Source organism: Oncorhynchus kisutch, linkage group LG26 (genome assembly GCF_002021735.2).
Source record: "Oncorhynchus kisutch isolate 150728-3 linkage group LG26, Okis_V2, whole genome shotgun sequence".
Taxonomy (NCBI): domain Eukaryota; kingdom Metazoa; phylum Chordata; class Actinopteri; order Salmoniformes; family Salmonidae; genus Oncorhynchus; species Oncorhynchus kisutch.
In genome coordinates, this window is record NC_034199.2 from 1,186,441 (window position 1) to 1,211,148 (window position 24,708).

The 24,708-nt window shown below is 41.7% G+C and overlaps 2 protein-coding genes across 3 annotated transcripts in view; one reads left to right on the plus strand and one right to left on the minus strand.

Annotated features, from left to right (window-relative positions):
• Positions 1 to 8,738, plus strand: part of LOC109870890 (Krueppel-like factor 12) — a 157,877-nt gene extending 149,139 nt beyond the window's left edge. For both annotated transcript variants that reach the window (XM_020461579.2, XM_020461580.2), the window contains one exon: positions 3,762 to 8,738. In XM_020461579.2, coding sequence (XP_020317168.1) covers positions 3,762 to 3,943 — 182 coding nt within the window. In that variant the 3' untranslated portion in view covers positions 3,944 to 8,738. The remainder of the gene's footprint in view (positions 1 to 3,761) is intronic.
• A 7,301-nt stretch (positions 8,739 to 16,039) lies between these two features.
• klf5b (Kruppel like factor 5b) lies at positions 16,040 to 23,703 on the minus strand. The gene is made up of 4 exons (XM_031806300.1): positions 23,332 to 23,703; positions 19,982 to 20,861; positions 17,733 to 17,792; positions 16,040 to 17,317 (listed from the first exon to the last, which is right to left on the minus strand). The coding sequence occupies exons 1-4, from the start codon at positions 23,530 to 23,532 to the stop codon at positions 17,139 to 17,141; spliced, it is 1,320 nt and encodes a 439-aa protein (XP_031662160.1). The 5' UTR covers positions 23,533 to 23,703; the 3' UTR covers positions 16,040 to 17,138.
• Between the last annotated feature and the right edge of the window lie 1,005 nt (positions 23,704 to 24,708).

A 24,708-nucleotide genomic window follows, 5' to 3' on the forward strand; every position in this document is an offset into this window, starting at 1 on the left:
TGATCTGTCACATGATCTCATAATATATACACCTGTTCTGAAAGGCCCCAGTGTCTGCAACACCACTAAGCAAGGGGCACCACCAAGCAAGCAGCACCATGAAGACCAAGGAGCTCTATAAACAGGTCAGGGACAAAGTTGTGGAGAAGTACAGATCAGAATTGGGTTTTAAACAAAATATCCAAAACTTTGAACATCCCACGGAGCACCATTAAATCCATTATTAAAAAAATTGAAAGAATATGGCACCACAACAAACCTGCCAAGAGAGGGCCATCCATCAAAACTCACCGACCAGGCAAGGAGGGCATTAATCGGAGAGGCAACAAAGAGACCAAAGATAATCCTGAAGGAGCTGCAAAGCTCCACAGCGGAGATTGGAGAATCTGTCCGTAGGACCACTTTAAGCCATACACTCCACAGAGCTGGGATTTACGGAAGAGTGTCCAGAAAAAAAGCCATTGCTTTAAGAAAAACATTTGCAAACACATTTGGTGTTCGCCAAAAGGAATGTGGGAGACTCCCCAACCATATGGAAGAAGGTACTCTGGTCAGATGAGACTAAAATTGAGTTTTTTGGCAATCAAGGAAAACGCTACATCTGGCACAAACCCAACACCTCTCATCACCCCGAGAACCTTATCCCCATAGTGAAGCATGGTGGTGGCAGCATCGTGCTGGGAGGATGTTTTTCATCGGCAGGGACTTTTCAGCCTTCCAGGGATTTGAGACTGGGATGGAGGTTCACCTTCCAACAGGACAATGACCCTAAGCATACTGCTAAAGCAACACTTGAGTGGTTTAAGTTAAGGGGAAACATTTAAATCTCTTGGAATGGCCTAGTCAAAGCCCAGACCTCAATCCAATTGAGAATCTGTGGTATGACTTAAAGATTGTTGTACACCAGCGTAACGAACCCATCCAACTTGAAGGAGCTGGAGCAGTTTTTCTTTGAAGAATGGGCAAAAACTCCAGTAGCTAGATTTGCCAAGCTGATAGAAACATACCCCAAGAGACTTACAGCTGTAATTACTGCAAAAGGTTGCTCTACAAAGTTTTGACTTTGGGGGGAGGGTGAATAGTTATTCACACTCAAGTTCTCTGTTTTTTTGTCTTATTCCTTGTTTCTTTCACAATACAAAATAGTTTGCATCTTCAAAGTGATTGGCATGTTGTGTATATCAAATAATACAACCCCCCCAAAATCTATTTTAATTCCAGGTTGTAAGGCAACAAAATAGGAAAAATGCCAAGGGGGGGATGAAGACGTTAGCAAGCCACTGTATATACAGGGAGTCGATGTGTAGGGATACAAGGTCATCGGAGGTAGCTACAGTATGTACATATACTGTGTCGTGTCGTCTTCAATTTTACAATCATTAAATTGAAGACTTAGTTTTTATCAAAGATTCTCTGTAATTAGTATTACGCGATCAAACTGATTAATCATGTAACTGTAATTAACTAGGAAGACGGGGCACCAAGGAAAATATTCAGATTACAAAGTTATAATTTCCCAATATAACCTTTCAGATATTTTCATATCTGATCTGTAGTCATCTGATTTCATTAATTATTTACTTTACCTCACGTTAGTCTCATTCCAAACGTCGTAAATGGTTGGTTATCTGCATGAACCCAGTATTCACTATAAGTCATCCATACATCAATTGTCTTAAATAATTTATTTATTACTAACTAAGTAATTCACAGAAATGCATAAACAAAACAAACAAAGTAAATTTGGGTACAAGAAATGATAGGAGAATGTGCCCCTAGTGGGCTAAACCGGCATGGCGGCTTGTTATACAAAAGGGAAGTGGGGGTCGACTAAGAAGTCACTACAGAGTGATAATTATAACAATTGAAATGCTAATCCTTTACACATGAACGCTCACTCATTCGGGAACAATTGCAATGAATATATATATTTACGCTCAGTGTGTCGTCTTGATCGCTGTTGAAAAGTTTGTTTCTTTCGTAGATTTGCCCGTCTCTCTCTCTCTCTCTGTCGTGGTTATAGTGGATAGTTCAGAGTGAGATTCATTCATGTTGTTGTAGAATGGATGTTTTGTCGGTTGTCGTTCTTTGCGTTCAATGATACCGAATTCCCAGCTGCAGACTAGTAATTAATATGAAAGACTTGTTCTTGTTCTGTCGAAATTGATAGTCTAAGAGTTTAACCACGTGGTATGGTTAAAATATTCAGCAATGGTCTGCAACCTTTGTCCTCCCGTGATTGAGAGAAACATGGTCTACTGAGAATTTCTCAAAGTTGGGTTTTATTCGGAATTGCAGAAAAGGGGCTGCCCCAGGATGCCTGACCCTAACTGGGCTCATGGGCTGTCCTTTGATTTAGTTCAACTCAAAAGGGAATTGGAGTTTCCTTCAATAAACAGTCCAAAATCACATGACACAATTTTACAAACAGTATCATCCTCACACATTCATCTTATACGACAATTAGATGTAAACCTCATATCTGAGGCTATTATATAAACAGCGTTATGGTAATGTGGCCCCACTGTCTCCCATGAGCTTCCCCAAGTTGTAACAAACGGACCAGTTCGTAGCTGGATTCTTCACCGATCTTTTATACCTTCTCCGGAACGTGAACATTGTTCGGACCTCAAGTTCAGTGAGGTGGAATAAATTCCTTTGTTCTCTATGAAACTTCACTCTATCTCTATACTGTGTGGCCATGTGGCAGGGTCTTCCCTAGGAATGTATGACCTCACTGACCATAGCAGCCTGGTTGAAGGAGCAGAGAGAGGCAGGGAGAGGGGGATGGTGCTTGCTGTAACCAAAGAGGGCAATGTCATGACAATTGTAGGTTGGGGTAAAGTGACTAAGCAACATCATAGATAATAGACAGTAGCAGCAGTGTATGTGGTGAGTGTGAAAGTGTTTGTGAGCGTGAAAGTGTGGAATCAGTATGCATGTGTGTGCTTGTAATGTGTTTGTCGGTGAAAATGTTTTGGCCCTTCCACTGACACCGCCTGCTACAGAGGTCTTGGATGGCCATACTCACCACCCTCTGTAATGCCTTGCGGTCGGGTGTCTTGTAGTTGCCGTATCAAGCGGTGATGTAGGCATTCAATTTGCTCTCAATGGTGCAGCTGTAGAACTTTTTGAGGATCTGAGGGGCCCATGCCAAATCTTTTCAGCTTCCTGAGGTGCAAAAGGTCGTGCCCTCTTCGCAAATGTGTGGTTGTGTGTGGACCATGTTAATTCCTTAGGGATGTGGATACAGAGGAACTTGAAGCTCTCGATCCGCTGCACTACAGCCCCGTCGATGTGGATGGGAGCGTGTTTGCCCCTCCGTCGCCTGTAATCCACGATCAGCTCCTTTGTCTTGCTGTCATTGAGGGAGAGGTTATTCGCCTGGCGAGCCATGAACAGTTGATGATCTGAGCTATATAAAATAAAGTGACTGCTGACATAGTCAGAGCTGCAACCTTGGCCGTCAGTAACCTTGGTGTATTTTTAGCTTAACTGTGAGGCGACACAATTAACTTAATTTACAGTTAATTAACCGCTGCAAACCTCTTTGTTAGCAAGCACTGTCTCCAAAACGGTAAGCTGTTTCGTGTAATGTTTACTTTACTTTTATGTTTGTGATGTCTCCACTTTCCAAGCATATTGGAAGACTGTTTTAGAAGAAAAAGTGAAATCAAAAATATGTGCACATGAATTGTATGTTGCGAATGTCATTACTTTACCAAGTCTCTGTTTATGTCTGTTTGTGTTGACCTGTCCAGGTGAGAAGCCATACAAATGCACCTGGGATGGCTGCACATGGAAGTTTGCCCGCTCTGACGAGCTGACACGCCACTACCGGAAACACACAGGTGTCAAGCCCTTCAAGTGTGCGGACTGTGACCGCAGCTTCTCGCGCTCAGACCACCTAGCCCTGCACCGACGGAGACACATGCTGGTGTGAGACAGTTACAGGGTGATGATGTCATCAGAAGGAGCATACACACACACTTACACACACACAGTGCCGCCCGGGGGAGCAGGGTCTCTCCCTCAATGTAGTTCAGCTGGACTGGACACACACCGCTGTCTGTCTGTGAGGCGGTGGGAAGAGCAGAGTAAAATGCAAAGAAAGGCGTCTGTCTGTCCACAGAGAAAAAAAAACAGGGTTGGTTCTGGATCCTCAGTGACTGAGGAGGGTCGGAACTGGAAAATGCTCTTTTATTATCATTTTGGAGTTTTGACATAAACCTGTCTGTTTTCTCAGCACTGTTCTTAAATTGTTTCACGTTGGAGTTTTTCTCGGATGGAGTATTGCTCTTCTTCGTTAATTTGGAAAGGAACCTTAATCACAACCGTTCATCTTGGTGTCTTTGGTTATATTGTTCAAAATGGCTGCTTTTCTCGCATCTATAATGTGAAAGAACTGAGGATTGGATGGCTTGATGGAAGGGCTGTGTGTATGTGTGTCTTTGAAGTATAGGGCAGACCTTGACCTTGCATTGGAAAATGGAATAAACAGGCACAGATTCTGGTTCGTCCATGGAGAGTATTGTTTCCCAGTTCACTCCCTACAGCAGCTCCCTGCCCCTCTGTGCTTCAGGACAACCGGCAGCAGAGGGCGCCATCCACTCATTGATTGTACCCATAAAAACTGGTTTGAGTGTTCAAGAATCAGCATTCTAGAATGAGTTGTCGTACCAGTGTTCTAGATTCAGAAGAATCAGAGTCATCCCAGTGGGCCAGTGATATAGAAGCTGTAAGGGGCGGAGTTAACCCCAACCCAATGTCAGCAAACCTGCAACTGAGATTAAGAGTACAGTATATCCACAAACAGAGAGCATCAGCAACCTTACTTCTCATTCACATCCACACATATTACAATACATACAGGTTTAGTATAAATGTTTGTTGTTTTTGGTATTTGTTTAATTTTTTTATCCAGTGGTTTTTGTTAGCACATGACTCAACCGCATTGCACCTAGAGCTTCTTTCAAACATTGTATTTAAAACAACTTTATTGGTGCATTTTGTGATTAGCAATCTCATTGGGTAAATATAGTTTCAAAATCGAGACTTTTTTCGTTTTTTGTTTATTATATCTTGCTGTGTATGCCTGCTTTTGATCCATTTCACAAATAAAGATCCATCCACACCTCAATGTGCAATGAACTTTAAAACAAATCAAATTAACATATCTGGCATTTGAAGCACCTTACAGATTGACACCTTATATGACGATTCCATAATGTTCAAGGATTTAGTTTTGTGTCCCTGCTCTTTACAGTGAAAGGGATTGGCATTGTGATCATTTGTGTGTTAGTAGTCTAGAGCTAACACATCTTGGGTTTAGTTAATAATAATAATATAATATCTGCCATTTAGCAGGTGTTTTTATCCAAAGCGACTTACAGTCATGCGTGCATACATTTAGATCAGAGGGCTAAGCCACTCGGTTAGACAAGTTCAATAGAAGAGCAATACTTTCAGTAGAAGGAATCAATGTACCCTTGTTCTGGTTGCTGATGTCATAGACAAATAAGTCCTCAATCACAGACCGATTTCTACCAGTTCCACTTCTTTGTTTCTACTCTATACTACAAATATCTATATTTCTACAGCACAATGTTCTAGGCAAATTCACTTATTTTGGTTACCCCTTCCTGTAAATTGTGTGGAAAATGTCACATTAATGATTGGTGGTTGAGGGGGAACAGGTTTTTCTAAATGTATCTATGAACAGACCTACACCCTTAGAATAAAGTGTTATCTAGAACCTTTGGCTGTCCCCATAGGAGAACCCCTTGAAAAACATTTTTTTTGTTTGAGGAGGAACCCACAAGAGTTCTACCTGGAACCAAAAAGGGTTCTCCTATGGGAGAAGCTGAATAAACCTTTCTAAGAGTGTACAGTGCCAAAATGAAGGGGAAAGAAACATAACTTTTCTACATTCTTTATAACGTAATACACTGTAGTACACAATGTACACAGACAGTTGGCCCTGTAGCTTTCTGTGGCTGGGAGCAGTGTCTTTTTTAATCACACATACACAAATCATGATGTGAGGTCTTCAGATCCAGCTTCAGGTCCACCTTTACTTGTAGTTTGTCATGCATCGATGACAGATACTTATTTACCATATTCAGTGTTAAGGTTTATTCAACACACTGAAACCACATTTTGATCATTGTCTGTTTGTACATGGAGTAAAAAGACATCTACGGCTATATAGAAATGTATTTAGCCGTATAAAGATGAATGGCTATATATAACTGAAGTATTCTGTGAAAAAAAATGTGGCTCAACTTTCATTAGTCAGTGCAATGACATCAACCACTTACATTTTGCATATTGATTGACATCAACTGCAAACTACCAGTTAAAGACAATTTATCCAGCCACCTGGAAAGAGATATCTATGGACATACAAATAGCACGACATAAACCTTTCTGAGATACATGAAAGCAATATCTGCAACTGTTCCTATCACAGCGAAGTTATCAGATTTTCCTTTTTACAATATTGAACCTAGATCTGACCTTGTTCATCATTATCATAACTATTCTCAACAGAATCCCACATGTATGACAATTGTATGTTTTCAAAGTATTTTTGTAGTGCAGTACACAGACGTTAGAGTATGCTGGATCCCTGCTTACAGTTTCAGGAGCTGATTTCAGAAGGTCAGTAAGTTAAGGTGTTGTCGAGTCAAGTTTTTGAGATTGCAGCATATGCCTAGTGATTTAATAACACGCATATACCACTGGTACTGTCCTATAATTCAAAACCACATCCTTAGCGGAACAAAGAAAAATTTATCAGAAACAATATTATGCCCAATTTGTCTCTCTCCATTTTGCTTTTCTGAAGTATTATAATATATGTCATATTATGTTGTTATATGTTGTTTGTGTACATGTGAATATTTCATTGGCCTTTTTTGGCCCAAGCATATCATTGGCAACTTGTTTGTTGTGAAGTATAATTTTAAAATTAGTCCATTTATACATAGTCATAATTTTAAAAATTTTATTATTCATATGCTGTACTTTTCTGAAATGAGGGGCACTTCATTTTGCATATAACGATTTTCTGTAAAAATATATATATTTTGAAGTGTTTTAATATATGTGATTGTGGAAATAAAACTCAGTTCTACAGCCTGTATATACATTTGAAAATAGGGCTTTGATTATTAGATACAAGGAAATGCATTTATACATGTAAAGTATTTTTCAGAGATGCTAATTTATCTGATTTGATATACAGTAAGATGGGGCTATTGATTCTAAACTGTTTTGTTATCTAAAATACTAATATGAATGATCAAATCTGATGTCAGAAATGTGCATTTTGGTTCGTGATTTTCTTCTTTCTCAAAACAAGAGAATGTTTTCATATAAATATAGTCAATATGATAAATGCTTTTATAAATTGATCAAACTTTTAATGTCATTCTCTACCCAGCCATGTTGAGTTGAATAATATTACAATTACAAGTACAGATTCATATCAACGTTTATCCAAATTCTACATATATTTTCTTTCAATTTAACTTAACTTGAAAGTTATAACTAATATTTAGCATGTGTACACAGAGGCTTATTGCATGCGTGCATTACCACTCCCCTTTGGCATAATAAAAGTTTTTACGAGCATAATTATTTAACGGTAAGCAGGGTCAAAGTTATGCAATAATGAATAGTGCCTCCTATCACAGCGAATCTCTGAAAAGCATGCACATAAACTATTTCACAACTAACACATATCATATACATTCAAATATAAACCCTTGAATTGATACTGAGACAGAGATGTATTTGTAAAACATAAAACTCTGGGACCATTTTGGAAAAACCCAGACTCCCATTGTTCAGTTTATTTTCAATGCACTGAGCCTTACCCCATCTTTTCAATACAGTATCCTCAAATTTCAGCCTTTAACATGCTGTATGTATGTCCCATGAAAGCTGCATATTGTTTGTATGGATGTATTTACAATATTAACTTCACTTAGAGAATGTAATTATTTTATCATTATTGTATCATTTAGGTTTTGACCTCTCCGATACTGGTCATTGGTGCAACTACTTCGTTTTTTTCATAATCAGCCACACCATACTGCAGTATGCGAAATCACAGAAGAGATTGAAAGACATTTGAATTACCTGATTGAATTTATTGCAGTTCGCAGGGAATGCTGTATTGAATATGTAAAGGCCAGGAATACCAACCCTTGGGGAGCTCCCTTTGAAAGAATTCTGATTACACTTCTGTATCCGTTCAATATTTCTTTAATTTCTGTATCAATTCTGTGTTTGTTTTATCTCTGTTTTTGAAGAATTACGTAGTGATGCCAATGCCTTTGTTTCAAGTTTACTGCTATTACGTACAGTAATTGTTGTTCCTGTATTCATGTAAAGTGACTGTATTGTAAATGTATTCAGAGCTTTTCATTCTTACCGTAAAATTGTGATATGCCCCACAATGCTTCAAAGGGAGTCGTTAGCTCAAGGAATTCTGGGAACTAATTCGGAATCCCAATGTTTTTCAAAGGTTGAAAGAGGTTCAAAGGTTTTTCTTCTGTTCTTTATTTCTGTTATTAAGAAGTTGTCTAAATATTCTGTCAATGCTTTTTGCTTTTATCTCTGTATTTTTTCGTATGGATGGAGCTGTGAAATTAAATTAAACCGAGTTAAAACATATACATGTATATGAATTAGGCATGAAGGTTAATAAAGTTGCATTTTGTATGTAACATGCTTGTAACAGAACTCATTTAGACTGTGTTGTTGCTGGTATGTGATTTTGGTTTCACTAGCAGATTTGAAGTGCTATGCTCACATTCGCTGGAATTCAGAAAACTAAGCTTGTGTTTTTTTTTTATTTCACCTTTATTTAACCAGGTAAGCTAGTTGAGAACAAGTTCTCATTTGTAACTGCAACCTGGCCCGAGATAAAGCATAGCAATTTGACACATACAACAACACACAGTTACACATGGAATAAACAAAACATACAGTAAAACAGTAGAACAATAAAACAGTAGAACAAAAGAAAACAAAAAGTCTATATACAGTGAGTGAAAATGAGGTAAGTTAAGGAAATAAATAGGCCATGGTGTCCTGGAATGTAAGGATAAGATGATCCATGACCTTTGGTGGGCATTCAATCATCTATCCAATCATCTATCTTGGTGACAGGTGGAACCTAGGAGCGGCTTCGGCCGCAGATCCAGGGCAACCACCACATACTTGGTTGAAGTCCCGAACAAGTCTCGGGTCCAGGATGTCCCGGGCAGGCACCCACGCCTGCTCCTAGCTCTCCCAGTCCACCAGGTACTGCAGGGTGCCCCAGACCCGACAAGCCTCCAGCAGACGCCAGACTGTGTAAGGCGGGTGGCCGTCAACAAATCGAGGAGGCGGAGGGGCATATGTGTGGGGAGAAGGGACTGGTTCTTAACAGTTTGATATGGGAAAAGTGGAGGATGGACAGACTCTCAATGACCTGGGGAGCTGGAGATGATAGGTGACCAGGTAGATGCGACTCAGGATCCTGAATGGTCCTACGTAGAACGGGGCGAGCTTCCGAGAATCCACTTTTAAAGGAGGATCGCGCTCTGGTCCAGGTGCGGCAACATTGTTGAATAAACGCCTTTGCTGAGGGCACCCCCGCTTTGGCCCCTTGTTCAGGAAACAGGGTTGGGGGGACTTCTTCAGACATGATTTATCATGAGATTGGCTGTCTCCTTGACTGAGGTAGGGCAGGGCGATGAAGTCTGCTACCTTGGAGAACTGATCGACGACCACCAGGATAGTGATCAGTCCTTGGGATGGAAGAAACCCAGCCGATCGCTGTCGTGAGGACTTTCTTTGGGCACAGGTGGAGCAGGCCATAACGAAGGATCTAATATCCTCAGTTATTTTGGGCCACCAGAATTTCCGCCTCAGGAACTCTAGTGTTCAATTAACCCCTGGACGCCCAGCTAATTTAGAGGAATGACATCAATCAAATGTATTTATAAATCCTTTCTTACATCTGCTGATGTCACAAAGTGCTGTGAAAGAAACCCAGCCTAAAACCCAAACAGAAAGCAATGCAGGTGTAGAAGCACGGTGGCTAGGAAAAACTCCCTAGAAAGGCCAGAACCTTGGAAGAAACCTAGAGAGGAACCAGACTATGAGGTGTAGCCAGTCCTCATCTGGCTGTGCCGGGTGGAGATTATAACAGAACATGGCCAAGATGTTCAAATGTTTCCATTGAAAGTCTATCCACGATACAACGACTTAGGACCCAGTTCACAAGCCCTTTGCCTTCCTCTACATGTGAGCAGTCTTTAGGCATTGTTTCAGGCTTTTACTCTGAAAAATGAGGGAGATACTGCACTTTCAATCAGTGACCAGTGGAAATTTCCATTCATCAGCCATGCCCCCTGATCGTGAATGCGCCTTTCTTGTTTCCTTTTGATGAAGCTTTTGTCCGGTTGAAATATTATTGATTATTTATGACAAAAACAACCGGAGGATTGATTTTAAACATCGTTTGGCATGTTTCTACTAACTTTTATTGTACTTTTTAAAAACTTTTTGTCTGGAATTAGTGCACGTGCCTCTGCATTCGGATTACTGGACAAGACCCACAAACAAAAAGGAGGTTTTTGCTCATAAAGAGGGACATTATCGAACAAAACATAGATTTATTGTCCAACATGGAGACCTGGGAGTGCAACGAGATGAAGATCATCAAAGGTAATAGATTAAGTTTAATTTTATTTCTGATTTTTGTTACTCTCCTTTTTTGGAAAATTCCTGTTAAAATGGTGGATAATAGTTGTATGTTGAGGAATTTTAATTACAGCGGTTGCATTAAGGAGAAGTTTATCTATAATTCCATGCGTAAAACACTTGTATTGTTTATCACTGTTTATGATGAGTATTTCTGTTATTTGATTTGGCTCTCTGCACTTTCACCGGATGTTTGTATGAGACAATGCATTTCTGACCATAACGCTCCATTGTGAACTGAGATTTTTGGATATAAATATGAACTTTATCGAACAAAACGTACGTGTATTGTGTAACATGAAGTCCTATGAGTGCCATCTGATGAAGATCAGGATAGTGATTAATTTGATCTCTATTTCTGCTTTTTGTGACCCTTTGGCTGGAAAAATGGCTGTGTTTTTCTGTGATTAGGTACTGACCTAACATAATCGTTTGGTGTGCTTTCGCAGTAAAGCCTTTTTGAAATTGGACACTGTGGTTGGATTTACAAGAAGTTTATCTTTAAAATGGTGGATAATAGTTGTATGTTGAGGAATTTTAATTATGGGATTTCTGTTCTTTTGAATTTGGCGCCCTGCAATTTCACTGGCAGTTGTCAAATAAAATAAAATAAAATTTATTTATATAGCCCTTCGTACATCAGCTGATATCTCAAAGTGCTGTACAGAAACCCAGCCTAAAACCCCAAACAGCAAGCAATGCAGGTGTAGAAGCACGGTGGCTAGGAAAAACTCCCTAGAAAGGCCAATACCTAGGAAGAAACCTAGAGAGGAACCAGGCTATGTGGGGTGGCCAGTCCTCTTCTGGCTGTGCCGGGTGGAGATTATAACAGAACATGGCCAAGATGTTCAATGTTCATAAATGACCAGCATGGTCGAATAATAATAAGGCAGAACAGTTGAAACTAGAGCAGCAGCACAGTCAGGTGGAAGTTGAAACTGGAGCAGCAGCATGGCCAGGTGGACTGGGGACAGCAAGGAGTCATCATGTCAGGTAGTCCTGGGGCATGGTCCTAGGGCTCAGGTCAGTTGAAACTGGAACAGCAGCATGGCCAGGTGGACTGGGGACAGCAAGGAGTCATCATGTCAGGTAGTCCTGGGGCATGGTCCTAGGGCTCAGGTCCTCCGAGAGAGAGAAAGAAAGAGAGAAGGAGAGAATTAGAGAACGCACACTTAGATTCACACAGGACACCGAATAGGACAGGAGAAGTACTCCAGATATAACAAACTGACCCCAGCCCCCCGACACATAAACTACTGCAGCATAAATACTGGAGGCTGAGACAGGAGGGGTCAGGAGACACTGTGGCCCCATCCGAGGACACCCCCGGACAGGGCCAAACAGGAAGGATATAACCCCACCCACTTTGCCAAAGCACAGCCCCCACACCACTAGAGGGATATCTTCAACCACCAACTTACCATCCTGAGACAAGGCTGAGTATAGCCCACAAAGATCTCCGCCACGGCACAACCCAAGGGGGGGCGCCAACCCAGACAGGATAACCACAACAGTGAATCAACCCACTCAGGTGACGCACCCCCTCCAGGGACGGCATGAGAGAGCCCCAGCAAGCCAGTGACTCAGCCCCTGTAATAGGGTTAGAGGCAGAGAATCCCAGTGGAAAGAGGGGAACCGGCCAGGCAGAGACAGCAAGGGCGGTTCGTTGCTCCAGAGCCTTTCCGTTCACCTTCCCACTCCTGGGCCAGACTACACTCAATCATATGACCCACTGAAGAGATGAGTCTTCAGTAAAGACTTAAAGGTTGAGACCGAGTTTGCGTCTCTGACATGGGTAGGCAGACCGTTCCATAAAAATGGAGCTCTATAGGAGAAAGCCCTGCCTCCAGCTGTTTGCTTAGAAATTCTAGGGACAATTAGGAGGCCTGCGTCTTGTGACCGTAGCGTACGTGTAGGTATGTACGGCAGGACCAAATCAGAGAGATAGGTAGGAGCAAGCCCATGTAATGCTTTGTAGGTTAGCAGTAAAACCTTGAAATCAGCCCTTGCTTTGACAGGAAGCCAGTGTAGAGAGGCTAGCACTGGAGTAATATGATCAAATTTTTTGGTTCTAGTCAGCATTCTAGCAGCCGTATTTAGCACTAACTGAAGTGTATTTAGTGCTTTATCCGGGTAGCCGGAAAATAGAGCATTGCAGTAGTCTAACCTAGAAGTGACAAAAGCATGGATTAATTTTTCTGCATCATTTTTGGACAGAAAGTTTCTGATTTTTGCAATGTTACGTAGATGGAAAAAAGCTGTCCTTGAAATGGTCTTGATATGTTCTTCAAAAGAGAGATCAGGGTCCAGAGTAACGCCGAGGTCCTTCACAGTTTTATTTGAGACGACTGTACAACCATTAAGATTAATTGTCAGATTCAACAGAAGATCTCTTTGTTTCTTGGGACCTAGAACAAGCATCTCTGTTTTGTCCGAGTTTAATAGTAGAACGTTTGCAGCCATCCACTTCCTTATGTCTGAAACACATGCTTCTAGCGAGGGCAATTTTGGGGCTTCACCATGTTTCATTGAAATGTACAGCTGTGTGTCATCCGCATAGCAGTGAAAGTTTACATTATGTTTTCGAATAACATCCCCAAGAGGTAAAATATATAGTGAAAACAATAGTGGTCCTAAAACGGAACCTTGAGGAACACCGAAATTTACAGTTGATTTGTCAGAGGACAAACCATTCACAGAGACAAACTGATATCTTTCCGACAGATAAGATCTAAACCAGGCCAGAACATGTCCGTGTAGACCAATTTGGGTTTCCAATCTCTCCAAAAGAATGCGGTGATCGATGGTATCAAAAGCAGCACTAAGGTCTAGGAGCACGAGGACAGATGCAGAGCCTCGGTCCGATGCCATTAAAATGTCATTTACCACCTTCACAAGTGTCGAGGTGGGAAGTTGTACCAGAGAGGTTAAAAACTACAGAGTCTCTCATTGACCCCATTACTAAGGTCACCAACACATCTATTGGTCAGGGCGTGTTTTCAAGGGTATTGAAGTCGGCTATAATAACGGCCATCTTTAAATTGGGTGACCCTGCTGACTTGAGTAACTACAGGCCCATTAGTATACTACCTATGGTGTTGAAGGTTGTTGAAAAGTGTGTAGCAGAGCAACTGATTGGTCACCTCAACAACAGCCCATTCACATTACACTCCATGCAGTTTTGCTTCAGAGCAAAACACTCCAAAGAAACGGCCAACTGCTTTCTTCTGGAAAATGTCATAATTCCTTTGTCTTTAGAAATGCAATGGAACGCAGCTACCTCTCACAGGAGCGCGTGTGATCAGCCCATGGCCTTCTGGCAGACCTCTTACTCAATCAGCTCTTATTCTCTCCTCCTTCACAGTAGAAGCCTGAAATAAGGTTCTAAAGACTGTTAACATCTAGTGGAAGCCTTGGGAAGTGCAATCAGACCAAATTTACACTGTATCTTGGATAGGCAAAGAGTTGAAAAACTACAAACCTCAGATTTCCCACTTCCTGGTTGGATTTTTTCTCAGGTTGTTGGCTGCCATATGCGTTCTGTTATACTCATCATTCAAACAGTTTTAGAAACTTCAGAGTGTTTTCTATCCAAATCTAGTAATACTATGCATATCTTAGCATCTGGGCCTGAGTAGCAGGTAGTTTACTCTGGGCACCTTATTCGTCCAAGCTACCCAATACTGCCCGCAAGCCATAAGAAGTTATTCAACACCAATACTACAATACTGTCAAATAAGTCAAGGTATGGAGACCATCTGAAGGCACTGGAGGTTGGGGTGAAATCATTTTTATGGCCATATCATTACCAAACAGCTAGGTGGAGTTTGCGAGGGTGTGGCAACTTCAGAATGATTTGTACTCTATATAAAGGTATGTCAATCGTAGGGTTGGCATTGCTCTATGAGAAACTGACAGAAGGCATTTAAAACACAATAGTTCATGTTCCAATGAAAGCGCAAATGTCTTGATATAGTATCCTTTGTTAAATGTCTATGCGGATCATTCCTGTTTTTTTCTCACAGAGCAGTGTCAGTACAGTGGGTGTGAGGTTCAAATGCTTTGTTTCTATGGCAAGAGAATACTACAGTATATCAATCCACACATCCCACATGTACCTTGAATACAGAAAACACAACTTTTTCTATGGTAAACACACAGTTTATTTAAATGTTCTGTTGCTCACATGGCAATCTTGGCACAGATTTGCAATTATAGCCTACAAGTATATCTCAAAATGTTGAACCCTAACATTTTTGAAGGACTACTTACAAGTATCCTTTAAAGTTTAAAGATGTAATAAACAAAAAAATTACAATAAGATAAGAAATACAGAGGATACAAAATGTACATTTCAATAAATTGTCACACCTCCCTGGTGCGCGAAGGCGCCAGGCTCCCCAGCGTGACACAATCCGGCCACCATCATTAGGCACACCTGCCTTCCCCCCAGTCACACGCATCAGCGATTATTGGACTCACCTGGACTCAATCACCTCTGATGCAGAAGCCATCATATGAAGCATCGGGGAGTACTGGCGTTCCGATTGGTGGTGACATCGGGTCCAGCGGCCGCCACCGATGGAACTGGGGGTGCCTAAGCCAGCTCGTCGGGCTGTCACGCCCTAGCTGGCACGAGAGGTTCTTGCCTTGGTTGGCTCGGAAGGCGCCCATCCCAAGTTGTGACTCAGCCAGATCATCAGGTTTTTACGCCCAGCTAGCTCGTCAGGATGCTATGCCTCCGCCGGATCATCGGGCTCCCACGCCTCAGCAGGATCGACAGGCTTTCACGCCCCCAGCCGGATCGTCGGGCTCCTATGCCTCAGCCGGCTCGCCAGGCTCTCATGCCTCTGCCGGTTCGTCTGAAGTTTACGCCCAGCCGGCTTGTCCAGCGCCCATGCCTCAGCCAGCCCGTCAGGCTCGCCCAGGTGGGACGACGGGTGGCACCCCTAAAGAGGGGGTACTGTCACCCCTGCTCCCGCTCGAAGGCGCCAGGCTCCCCAGAAATACGCACACCTGCCTTCCCCCCATCACGCGCATCAGCGATTATTGGACTCACCTGTACTCAATCACCTCTGTCATTACCTTCCCTATATCTGTCTGGTTCCCCGCTCTGTTCCCTGCTTCAGCATTAATGTTCATATGACTTTGTATACCCGTGTGCTGAGGCTGGTCCTGTTACCTGTCTGTTCCGCATTAAATGTTAACTCCCCGTATCACCTTCTCAACTCCGGCGTCGGTCCTTACATAAATATTGGTAACCTGAAATGATAGCTCTTATTAAATGCATTTAATCAAATTTACAACACACAGTACATACAGTATCTTACATTTTTGTATAGACAAGAAAGGCAGTAATCAAGTTGTTTTTACAGTGTACCAGACTGGTCTTTCACGTCATCTTTAATTCATTTATAAAACATTACAGGTAGAATCCTTAATTAAACAATAACAAAGCGTACTCCTGTTTGTTTTGCTAAAAATCGAAGGGATTGGGCTGGAGAAATGTAACCACTCAAATTCATAGATGTAAGGACTGTCCATTCATTGCATCAAATGTATAGTTTTAACCATGTTTGGAGGCTATACAGTGTTTCACATTTATGCAGTTTACAAACATTGTAAAACAAGTAAAACAAGTTGAACTAAGCTCATGAGGCATTTATAAGTTATATACCTCAAGAATCAATGGTTATATGTCATTCATTTATGAGTCCAAAAATGGATGTAGCAACTAAGGAGTCTAGCTTTAAAAGGCACTTAGAAAATCAGTAGAATCAGTATAATGCATGATATTATTTTTTAACAATATATATTTAAAAATACTTCGACTTCCCTTTGTACATGGTCTACAGCAATGGAAGGTAGTTATACCTAAATGTCAATAGCAATACATTGTCAAATATTGTCTTTCAGTGCCAAAAGGAAGTGATGATACAGTAGATCTGGGTTTACATTTTCTAAACCTCTCATTGAGTACCCCCAACTGTTGCACTTGTTCGATATATTCCAGTACTAGCACACCTGATTCAACTGGTCAACTCATCATCAAACATGATTGGTTGAATCAGATGTGCTAGTACCGGAATAGATCAAATACGTGGAATAGCTAGGGATACTTGTGCAGAGGTTTGGGAAACAGCTGTAGATAAACCATAGAGATACTAAAAGTAGCTCGTTTGTCATTATAGCTTGACTCAATCCACCTTTGAGCTCTTACTAAAAAAATTAACTATGGCAGTATTTACTAAAATAAATTCATGGAAAATCTACACCCATGTTGCAGTCACAATTGTATTGTGTTGAGATTAACTTAAATATAATGTTTCATTTGACTTAGATCTAATAAAAAAATATGATTTATGTAGGTTTCCCTATCTCTGGTGCTTCTTCGTGTGTAGAGCCAGGTGGTCAGACCGGGAGAAACAGCGGTTACACACACCACACTGGAAGGGCTTGGCCCCTGTGTGTTTCCTGAAGTGTCGAGTCAGCTCGTCGGAACGAGCGAAGCACCACTCGCACCCCTCCCAGGAGCATTGGTATGGCTTCTCTCCTGGAATGCAGCACTGGATTAGATTATACTACAGCAGAAACAGGGACGATTATGTTACATCATAAAATGTACAGTAATAACTAAATAATTAAACTATACTACTTATGTTGATAGGGTCAGTAAAGATAATATTTCAATATTAGCATCAAAAAGTCTCTTGAATGAATTAGAATCAATAATAAAATAAATAAAGAAATAAAGACTTAAAACACAAACCGGTTTAGTTTGTTTACGCTCTTTAAAACAGCTTTCCCATTCGACAACATGCAGCAACATTTGGCGGGCCATATTTCAGTCAGCATAAAGAATGAAAAAGCATTCTTCTGCCTGGTAACATAACATACTGCCTCCCCCCAAAATAAAATACGGGTCACCCATGACAGGACTTTTATAATGTTACCAGTAAAACACTTACCCGTATGTGTCCGCAAATGGGCCTTTAAATGGGAGGACTTGGTGTAGACTTTCTTACATGCTGATGAAAGAGAATGGAACAAAATGTATGTCATTACAACATAACTATAATTGATTCATAAGCTTTTAACAAGAACATCCTACATCTAACAGAGTGGAGTTAATGGTCACGGTTGAATTATAAACCATGCATTGCATTAGTGACATCCCACTGACCTCTCACACTCTCCTGTGCAGCCAAAATGGAACCCACACGCCATTTCTGTCTCTTAATTTGTCGTGTTTTTAAAGTTTTGTAAATGTACAAAAGTGCAATCTAAGTCTCAACAATAGTGAAATAACATTGTAATGGAAATGTTGTGAGTTTTATGACAATTTAGTCATGTTTATTGAATGAGTTGGAAAACATATTGACATTGTGCCAGTGCCTAGCTAGCTACCTAGCTAGCTACATTAGTGAATAATGCTAACTTGCTAGCTAGCTAGCTAGCTAGCTAGCTAGCTAGCTTTACCACCCTGTGTTGGTACATTTTACTAACTAAAATAGTTATTGATTTGAGTCTGAAATGTGGACTTGAATTTGAATGGTTTGAATCTTTGTCAAATCCATCAATGAAAAGTCAAACTGAAAAGTCTCCTTATTGCTCCTGGTAAGCCTAAGCCAATTGTCTGCAAAGGTTGTTACATTGTAACTACATAGTAATTATAAAGGTTATACTTTACTGAGTTTTACTTTACACTAAAGGGAAACTTCACAAGTTTTTTTAGGGTGAATTATATTGATCATGCATTGTACTGCATATATATCTTCCAACAATGCCTTACTCTACGTCATGGAATGTTGAGTCAAATATAACCTAGTTTTTCAACCTCTTATGAAGTTGGTTTTGTAGCATAAATTGGGAATGTTATATTTTTGGCTGATATTATGATTGCAGATATGAAACAAAGTAATTACAACACTGTCAGTTCCACTTTAAGTCGCTTGGTCCTGGGTAGGTACATGATAATTACAACACTGTCAGTTCCACTTTAAGTCGCTTGGTCCTGGGTAGGTACATGATAATTACAACACTGTCAGTTCCACTTTAAGTCGCTTGGTCCTGGGTAGGTACATGATCCTTACAAGTATATCCTATGTAACTACATTGTTCTTACATTACAGCATTTGAACCAGGTCATAACATATTAAATCAAAATGTCTATCCAATCCTCTCATATCTCCTAGGGGTTGATTTGGGATTCATGAATTTTGTCATCCCTGCAATATCTATTGCCGGAGCACGAGGGATGTATTGCTGCCGGAGCACGAGGGATGTATTGCTGCCGGAGCACGAGGGATGTAGTGCTGCCGGAGCACGAGGGATGTATTGCTGCCGGAGCACGAGGGATGTATTGCTGCCGGAGCACGAGGGATGTATTGCTGCCGGAGCACGAGGGATGTATTGCTGCCAGAGCACGAGGGATGTAGTGCTGCCGGAGCACGAGCGATGTATTGCTGCCGGAGCCCGAGGGATGTAGTGCTGGCGGAGCATGAGGGATGTAGTGCTCCCTCACTGTTTTCAATTTGAGAATCCACGCAGCTGGTAACAACATTTCTGGAAAATTATTTCCCGCAACATCACATAGTGATGAATGACTATTTAACATAACAGTACCGAATAAAATAGCATAGTAGGACTGTAAAGTCAATGTGTTACACCAAAAACACCTAATTTCTAGTGAGATTTTAGGATGGTTAGCTGAAGCTGAAGTCACATTTCTTGTCTCATGTGTCCAAAACGCAACAGCAAGCGCCACTATGTATGCTTTGAATGAAACAAAATACAAGAAGGTTAATAGTTGAACACCATCTTCTCTAATTCACTCACAAAACAGTAATTAGAGAAGATATAATTGCACATTCCCATGAAACTGATTGACATTAAATGATTGGCATGCAGACGCAGTTTGTACATTTCACCGGTAAAACGTGATGATTGCCTATTTAGAAATCAAGTATGCCTGACTTGGTGTTTGAGGGTATTAAAATATACTATTTTCTTGAGACAATATGTGTTGTCATAGGCAGACGTTACATTAGGAGGATGCATTTTATGCATATTCTATAATAATATTCTGTCAGTACAAACTTTGATTGAGAAATGATGAGGTAATTATTTTTTCAAAAATTCCCACTCCCGCACCTAAGAAAATATCACTACACTATTGCCTGTAAGTGTAATGAGACTCCCTGTCAGTTCTTCTCACCTGAAAAGTCACAGTGATGTATCCTCCTCCTCTCCAGGTCAGGGTTATTCCTGCGGTTACACCTCCCCGGACCTGTCTGGGCCAATGCTGGGGACACTGGCCCAACACCGGGGCTCAGGCCTGCTCCAAGACTAGAACTTTGGCCTTGTCCAAGACCTGGACTCTGAACAAGTCCTAGACCTGAGCTTTGGACTGGCATAAGACCAGGACTCAGATTCGAGGCAATCCTTGCTGCATAGGATGGAGGCAGAAACAGATTCTGGATCAGCTCTTTTCCTCTGTCCGGGCTCCCTGGCTTGGAGTTGGGCGGAGATAGAGGAAGATAGGCTGGTCGCTGCTGCGAATGGCTTGCGAACTGGGTTTGCAGAGTATAGCCACCATTTTGTCGGCATCCCATAGATTTGACAGCACTCTGGGGGGATGATAAGTGGACGTTGCTGAAAGGGAACGACAAGGCGGACACGGGGACCCCGCTGTGGAGGTCTGAGTTCACTGGACGACTAGGCACCAGCTGCTCTAGCTCAGAGTTCAATAGCTGGAACAACGGAACATCTGGGAAGTCCAGGGTGTGCATTTCCTGTTTGATGAACATGCTACTTCCTGTGTCTGTTGAAGCACCATAAAGCCCAGGGTGTTCTAGAAGGGTTGTTGGACCAAGGTTGCCGTGGCAACTGGGGTGCATGAGGGAGTGGGAGAGAGGCTCTGTCTTGATGGGTCTCCTAGGCCGACATATGCCCGGTCTCAGGTAAGTGATGTCAGGGAAGAGAAGGCTCATGTTGATGCTGCATGGGGAACTAAGGTCCTCTGTGAAAGATGTCTGTCTGGAGTCTGGGACTTCCTGAGGATAAGGGGACAGATATTTGTCCATCTCAGATTTACCCTGTAATGAAAAAATAGATAATAGTGAGTGTTCAATATGAGTATTTGTAAGTTACATTTAATACAGTTTTGTGTTAAATCATTAACTTGTGAATATCCATGATTGTAACATTGTAACATCATGAAAATTAAGGAGGACTATAACTTAGTTCTAACAATCCAATTCTTCACTGAAATGGCCTATAAAGTATTCACAGGGCTATCACTGAAATAGACCCATGTGAAGGCTACTGGAACATGGTGTGGCATGGGTCATCGCTTAATCTCTGTTTATATTTGTTTTGTAGCCCTACCAGTGCTCATAGGAGTGAAAGGAGAGAGTGGTGACCATGTTCACATCAACCAGTCTGCAGTGAAACATTTATCATGTAGGCTACACAGTACTCCTGTCACACCCTGACCTTAGAGAGTCTTTTAATGGCTCTATTTGGTTTGGCCAGGGCGAGTCCTGTGCCTGCTCCCAGAGCCAGGTCCCCTGTATGTCTCCCTAGCCTGGTGAGTCCTGTGCCTGTGCCTGCACCCAGCCCAGAGCCCCCAGAGACGGCCTCCAGCCCGGAGCCCCCAGCGACGGTCTCCAGTCCGGGGCCCGCAATGAGGGTGCCCAGTCCGGGGCCCGCAATGAGGGTGCCCAGTCCGGGGCCCGCAGAGAGGTTCCCCACACCAGAGGCGTCACCAAAGAGGGGTGAGCCAGAGGTGGAGCGGGGTCTGCGTCCCGCACCTGAGCCGCCACCGCGGATAGATGCCCACCCAGACCCTCCCCTATAGGTTCAGGTTTTGCGACCGGAGTCCGCACCTTTGGGGGGGGGGGGGGGGGGGGTACTGTCACACCCTGACCTTAGAGAGCCTTTTAATGTCTCTATTTGTTTTGGTCAGGGTGTGATTTGGGGTGGATATTCTATGTTTTGTTTTTCTATGATTTGTATTGTATTGCTCTGTTTTGGCCGGGTATGGTTCTCAATCAGGGACAGCTGTCTATCGTTGTCTCTGATTGGGAACCATACTTAGGTAGCCCTTTTTCCCCTCCTTTCTTTGTGGGAAGTTGTCTTTGTTTAGGCCACATAGCCTTTAGCTCCACAGTTTGTTTTATAGTGTTTATTGTTTTTGTCAGCTCATATAAATAAAGAATATGTACGCTCACAACGCTGCACCTTGGTCCTCCTCCTTCAACAGCCGTGACAACTCCCCAATGGCCGTATGCTACATTCACCCTTCTCTCGTAAAACCATTCATTCCACATCCATAAAAAGACTACGCTGACCAACGCAAAACAAGATCACATTGCACAATGTTATATCTGTCTCCATGTGTCAATCAACTGATATTGATACATGTACAGTATTTGGAGAAAACAACTGGAACCAGTGCACTTTGCTTGGTGGGCTTCTGAAGAGTAGCCAGGCTTCTGAAGAAGGCCTAGTGCTCCAATCTAGTCACAGAGCATTTCGTATTATTATGTACACAGTCCATTTAGTATGGAATGTAGTAATCTGTGGATGTCCATTTCGTATGACATGTTACAAATTACAATTGGTGTTATATGTAACAAATTCGCTAAAAGTATGACATGTTACAAATTCTAGCTAGGTGGCTAACGTTAGCTAGGGGTTAGGGTTAAGTTTAGGAGTTAGGTTAAAGGGTTAAGGTTGGGGGAAGGGTTAGCTAAAAGAGTTCATTCAAGTTAGGGTTAGCTACATGCTAAGTAGTTGCAAGTAGCTAAACATTTTTAACTTGTTGAAAAGTAGGCTAATTAGCTAAAATGCTAAAGTTGTCCAGGATGAGATTCAAACTCACAACCGATGGGATGCTAGAAGTTTGTGTTATATGCAACCCTACTTTCGTTTTTGCCTTAAGTAACAATCTGTCTTATATAACCATACCAAAAATAACATATAATACAATTGTGGGGTTTTCAGATTGACATTTATTATGTTACGTCTAGTGTCTGAAACCAGGCTGGGCGCCCCTGTCTAGGCGATGGAACTCTATGACGGATTTTAGACTGTCCAGCTGCTGCCTGCATGCGCTGCACATATCTATCCTACATTTTGAGATGGGGGGCAACGCTTCATCTCAGTCCACTATGTACCTGTCTGTACATGTAGGCTATTTTGCCAGGCAGTTAGATATCAGAATAGTATAATATAGCCTAAATATCAAAGTGTGCCTAGTAACATCCGATGTCAGTTCAGTACGAACCAGGGTGCAGGGAATTTTGCATACCACCTAGACTATTGCAGACCGACAACCTGTCTTTACAGTGATGTGGGCGAATAACGTCCCGTAAAATTTTACAAAAATCACATGGGTTACATCTACGTACGACTATCAATACAAATTCCCAAGCATTCAATACACTCTTTGCCGCTACGTTTCACTTCTAAAACGGGGTGTGTTGTTGTGGCTGTGCGCCAACGATTCCATGCAATCTACTTGCTCAAACTGTAAACTCGCTTTCTAATTGAATACCGTACCAGATTGTAGTCGTGGAATGAAGAGCTGCCACTGATTGTATTCCTCACGTTGTAGAGGACTTGTCCATGTCCTTCTCCGTCTTCTTCTTCTCCTCCTCTTCTCATCCCGCGTGCCAGTGGTGGTGCGGCGAGTTTATGGTTGTCGAGCGCGTCCTGATCCAGAGCAAACCAAACATTATTCGTTAACAAGTCAGTGGCCATAAACGCTGATAATGTTAAGTCCAGTAGCCCGCGAAATTGGGCAAAATGAATAATTTATCATAGGAATAATTATGATTTGAACAAATAGCTCAAGCCAGGCAGCTGTCAAATTCTGCATATGCTATCTTGTTTTGTGTATGTGCTTCTCAAATTACACAACTGCATGATAGCAGTATGGGCGGAGCTGGGCATGTATTGGCCATATACCACGAACCCCCGAGTGCCTTATTGCTATTTTAAACTAGTGATCAACATAATTAGAGCTGTAAAAATACATTTTTGGGTCATACCCGTGGTATACGGTCTGATATCCCACGGCTGTCAGACAATCAGCATCCAGGTCTCCAACCACCCAGTTTATAATGCAGAATAGACAGAACATAAACGTTAAAGTATTGAGTGGCTTTGCCTTTACATTACATTTCAAGGAAGGGAGGAGTGATAAGGCAAAAGACGTGGAAAGGCAGCAACATGATTGTGGGATGATTAACTTCAAGTGGGGAAACCTATTAATTCATTCAGTTACTTATTCACAGCCTCTTAAAATAACATTGTGACACATAAAACCTATCCGCCCCCCCAGCAGTATATGAGAATGACAGTACCTTCGTATTGACCTAAAATAGGACACTTGAATGTGAATGAATGATTCAGCAGCACATTGTTGTTCCTTTGTGACACCAGGCTTTTTGAGGGCCATTGTGGATGATACATTCTATACAGGTCCTTGGAATCAAGCCCACAAGTTCCTATTCAAGTAATATTGAATTTAGCATCAATGGAAGTTACCGGATACAATGCTTTTTTGTCCCTAGCCTACTTAATCTTTGTCTAGGAAACCGGGCCCATGAAGTTTGACGTGATGATGAATGCTTTGTATATTTAATGTGTCAGTGTGTTTGTTAGTAGATGTTCTTGTGTTTCAAACTGTTCCTCTAGTCCAGGAAACTGTCCCTTACGTCCGTCTTAGTTGTTCACTCTAGTCTTGTTTATACCTGGTGCTAAAATTCATAATTTTTCTGAACTTGTCTACATTCTGATTGTGCCCACATTTTCAGGCATGCATCTATCTACACATGGTATTAAAATGTGTTTCTTATCTGTCCACTGTGTCCACATTGGGCCCACATTTTCAGACATGCATCTACACATGGTATTAAAATGTGTTTCTTATCT